This window comes from Struthio camelus, unplaced genomic scaffold (genome assembly GCF_040807025.1).
Source record: "Struthio camelus isolate bStrCam1 unplaced genomic scaffold, bStrCam1.hap1 HAP1_SCAFFOLD_48, whole genome shotgun sequence".
NCBI lineage: Eukaryota > Metazoa > Chordata > Aves > Struthioniformes > Struthionidae > Struthio > Struthio camelus.
The window spans coordinates 699,836-704,169 of NW_027182705.1; the positions used below are offsets into that span (position 1 = coordinate 699,836).

Here is a 4,334-nt window from a genome sequence, read left to right on the forward strand (position 1 = left end):
TAGATGATCTCCAGAGGTCCCTTCCAACCTCAACCATTCTGTGATTCTGTGAATCCCATTCACAGCATCTCTCCTGACTTTGCGTCATGAGTTTGGAGGAGTCCTGATACCTCAGTTCCCTGCCTCACTTTCCCTTTCAAAGGAGCATGTGCCAGAGTCTGAGTGACCAGAGTTATGGTGCAAGCTGTATGCCAGAAGTGTTCACAAAGTTTCCAGCAGCTCAGAGGTTTCAGTCTCCTTAGAGAGCCAATTAGGCATTGCTGCCTCTCTGCAGTGCCTGGGGAGAGACCAGCTGCAGCAGGAGCCTTCAGAGACTCCTGAAGTGCTTTCAACCCCAGGACAGTGCAGAGAGCAGGGGGGGATTCAACTGCTGCTGGACACAACCGCAGGAGGGGCTGAAAGAAGACGGCAAGGGCAGAGCAATGCCTGAGAGCTGGGTTGTGGTTTGCGGAGAGCTCAGGGAAGAGAAGGCCGTGGTGGGCAAGAAGCAGAGGGTGAGACCCCAACCTCCATCATCATTGCCCAACACCATCAGTGCAGAGGTCACCACCTCATCCGGAGGCCTGCAGCTTTGTGTTGTGTCATCTGAGTCAGGTCTGTTCCTTGCTGGCTGGGGAGGCTTTGCACGGTGGCATCTATGGGTGAGGAAAGTGATGGGCAAGTCCTTTGCTGGGTGTCTTCTACTCCAGCTCCCCCTTCCCTCCACACGTTTCTCGTGATGCCCTTGTTAGCAGAGGAGAGTGCTGGGGAGCTTGTTGGTTGGTGCAGAGTTAGTTTGTGCCTTTGCTGCCCCTGAGCCAGCCCAGAGCCCCGCGAGCACAGCTGGCAGTGCTGAGGTCCAGCTGCTGGGCTGTGCCACCAGGCAGCCCCAAGCCCCTCCCAAACCATCGCGGAGGGGGAGCTACACCAAGCGAATGATCTCCCCTGTCCTCTTCTCTCCTGCCCTGCTCCCAATCTCTCCTCCTCACAATCAGTGATTAGCTCACGTGTCCATCTTCTCTCAGGTCCAGCTCCCTTTTCTCTCTGAAGCCCACACAAAGCTCTCTCTGAGAGCTCTCTGAGGAAGTCCTGCTGCACAGTGCCGGGGTTGTCCACTCCTGAGCCACGCACTGTCGAAGGAAGCACACGCCCTGTCCCTTCCAAAAACAACTGCTTCGGAGAGCTGAGGTCAGCCGTTTGGTGCAGGGCCCATGCTCCTGCCCTGAGGAAAAGGGCACCTGGCATGATGTGCTCGCAGAAAGGGGTCTCCTGGCCTACTAGGAACGGTGGCTGCTATTCAGAACAACTCTGGGTGCCAGAAAGACACTGTCACAGTCGGAGTGAATGCTTTCTCTCCTCTGCCTCTACTCCAAGCAGGAAAGGAGCACCTCCGAGGGGCAGCTCACAGATGCATGGCTTAACTCCCTGGAAACCCCTGGTTCCCTCCTTTCAGTAGTCATGGGGGCCCTAAAGGGAACACCAATGCGGTCAGGGAAGTGCCAGGCTCCGTGTTTTCTCTGACAGACACTTCCTTCCTGATCCTTCTGCACTAGAAAGAAGGAAAGAAACAGATGTTTTTTCTTGTAGGTTGCCTCGTTGGGAAAGAGGAATGAGGGACCTGTGGCGCTCTGTGGAGAAAGGGGAATGGGAGAATCACACATCGCCAGTGGATTTTCTCCTGCTGGGAATGGGGAATGTCCCCTCACTCCAGGCACCACTCTTCCTCCTCTCACTCATCATCTACTCAGTAACGATGGTGGCGAACATGCTCATTGTTGTGCTGGTGGTGGCAGACCGGCACCTGCACACCCCCATGTACTTCTTCCTGGGCAATCTGTCCTCCTTGGAGACCTGCTACAGCTCCACCATCCTGCCCCGGCTGCTGGCCAGCTTCCTGACCGGCAACAGGACCATCTCTGCTCATGGCTGCATGACTCAGTTCTATTTCTTTGTTGAGTTGGCAGTTAGTGAGTGTTACCTGCTGGCCATGATGTCCTACGATCGGTACTTGGCCATATGCCAGCCCCTGCTCTATGCAAGCCTCATGACCTGGAAGGTCTCTCTGCAGCTGGCAGCAGCCTCTTGGCTAGTGGGACTCCTTATCTCTACCGTAGTCACTTCTTTCTTATCCCACTTAAGGTTTTGTGGCCCCAATGTTATTGACCACTTCTTCTGTGATTTCACACCATTGCTGGAGCTCGCCTGCAGTGACACCAGGGTGATCTCACTACTAGCTTCCGTACTATCTATCCTTAATGCAGTCTTCCCCTTCGTGTTCACACTGGCCTCCTACGTGTGCATCATAGCTGCCATCCTGAGGATCCCATCTAGCGTGGGCAGGCAGAAGGCCTTCTCCACCTGCTCCTCTCACCTTACCGTTGTCTCCGTTTTCTACGGCATCCTCATCATTGTCTACCTGATGCCCAGAACCCCCCAGCTGAGGCAGCTCAACAAAGTGTTCTCCTTTTTCTACACCAACCTCACACCCCTGGTCAACCCCCTCATCTACAGCCTGCGCAACAGGGAGGTCAGGGAGGCCCTGAGGAAAGGGCTCAGCAGAGCTTTGGCCAACTCCACGAGCTCCGAGTATTGCTGTGCCAAGGTGGTAAAACCCCCTCGAGTGCATACGTGACCTGCCAAGGAGACAATGGGGGAAGGTGTGTGCTCCCCACCAGGAACCCCTCAAGGAGCATGTGTTTTGTGAGGTTGAAACAGAAAGGGAGCGAAGAGGTCATAAGAACAAAAACCAAATATTTCTCCAGGTCATCTAATAAAAGTCTGATGAAAAAGATGTGTGTATATGTGTGTTTCTAGATGGTTAAGGTGACTTGAGACAAATCCCACACCTAGAGCTATGACCCTTTAATAAGCCCTGATAGTGCAACCCTTGTCATGTCCAGTGATTTCACATCTTGGCTAATATCCCGCTATTTACTGCCACTACTATTTCCCAGCCGCTGAGCTTCCTTTCCCATCTCTGCAAGGGCAAGTGGTCTTTTCTCCTTCCTTTAGACAAGATTGACTGACTCAGTGCTGATCTGCCAGAAGGAAGGGGAATGGGAGGGAAGGGTGGGAAGGGACCTCAGGAGGTCTCCAGCCCAACCTCCAGGTCACAGCTGGTGACCTATGAGGTCAGATGAGGTTACTCAGGGGTTTATCCAGCTGGGTCTTGAGAAGCTCCACGGATGGAGACTGCACCACTTGTCTCGGTTGCCTCTGTCTTTCTGTCCTCATTGTAAAAAGTTTCTCCTCCTGTCCAGCCAGAACCTCTTTCGATTCAGCTTATGCCTGTGGTCTCTCATCCTCACACCGTGCACTGCTCAGAAGAGCCAGAGGTTACCCTCAGGTCCCCCTGAAACCCTCTCTTCCCCAGGCTGAACAAGTCCAGCTCCCTCAGCCTCCCCTCCCAGGGCAAAGGCTCCAGCCCCTGAGCCCCTTGGGGGGCCTCCACTGAGCCTGCTAGAGCTTGTCTATGTTGTTCCTGTAATGGCGGGGGGGGGTCAACTCTGGACACAGCCTCTAAATGGAGGTCTAATGAGTGGTGAGCAAAGGCAGATGTTCACTTCCCTTGATCTAGTGGCCGTGCTCCTGGGCCTACAGGCCACGGTGCTGTTGGCCTTCCTGGCTGCCAGGGCACACTGCTGGCTTCTGGCCAGTCTGTCTCCTTCGTGGGTCACTGCAAGGGGTTCTTCCCTCCTGGGGCAGGAGTGGGCATTTTTCTCTCTTGAAGGTTCCTGAGCTCCAGGAGCTCCATGTCTCTCTTGTATTGGGGAGCCCAGAATTGGACACAGTGCCCACAAGGGCACACTGCTGGCTCGTGGTCAACTAATTGTCCGCTAAGAGTCGCAAGTCCTTCTCTGCAGAGCTACTTTCCAGCAGGTCAACCCCCAGCCTGTACTGCTGCATGGGGTTATTTCTCCCAAGGTGCAGGACCCCGCACTTGCCCTTGTTGAACTTCATGAGGTTCCTCTCCGCTCACCTCTCCAGCCTGGCCAGGTCCCTCGGAATGGCAGCACAGTCTTCTGGCGTGTCAGCCACTCCACCCAGTGTAGTATCATCAGCAAACTTGCTGAGGGTGCACTCTGTCCCTTCCTCCAGGTCATTGAGGAATACATTGAACAAGACTGGAGCCAGGACTGACCCCTGGGGGACACCGCTAGCTACAGGCCTCCAGCTTGACTCTGCGTCGCTGGTCACAACCCTCTGCGCTCGGCCATCCAGCCAGTTCTCAATCCACCTCACCGTCCACTCATCTAGCCCACACTTCCTGAGCTTCCCTAGGAGGATGTGATGGGACACAGTGTCCAAAGCCTTGCTGAAGTCCAGGCAGACACAACATCCACTGCTCTCCCCTC

At 54.8% G+C, this 4,334-nt stretch overlaps 1 protein-coding gene across 1 annotated transcript; it reads left to right on the top strand.

The window, feature by feature from the left end:
- Positions 1 to 1,588: 1,588 nt before the first annotated feature.
- LOC138065200 (olfactory receptor 6B1-like) lies at positions 1,589 to 2,611 on the top strand. The gene has a single exon (XM_068929413.1). It carries the CDS (start codon positions 1,589 to 1,591, stop codon positions 2,609 to 2,611), a length of 1,023 nt encoding a protein of 340 aa, XP_068785514.1.
- Positions 2,612 to 4,334: the final 1,723 nt, after the last annotated feature.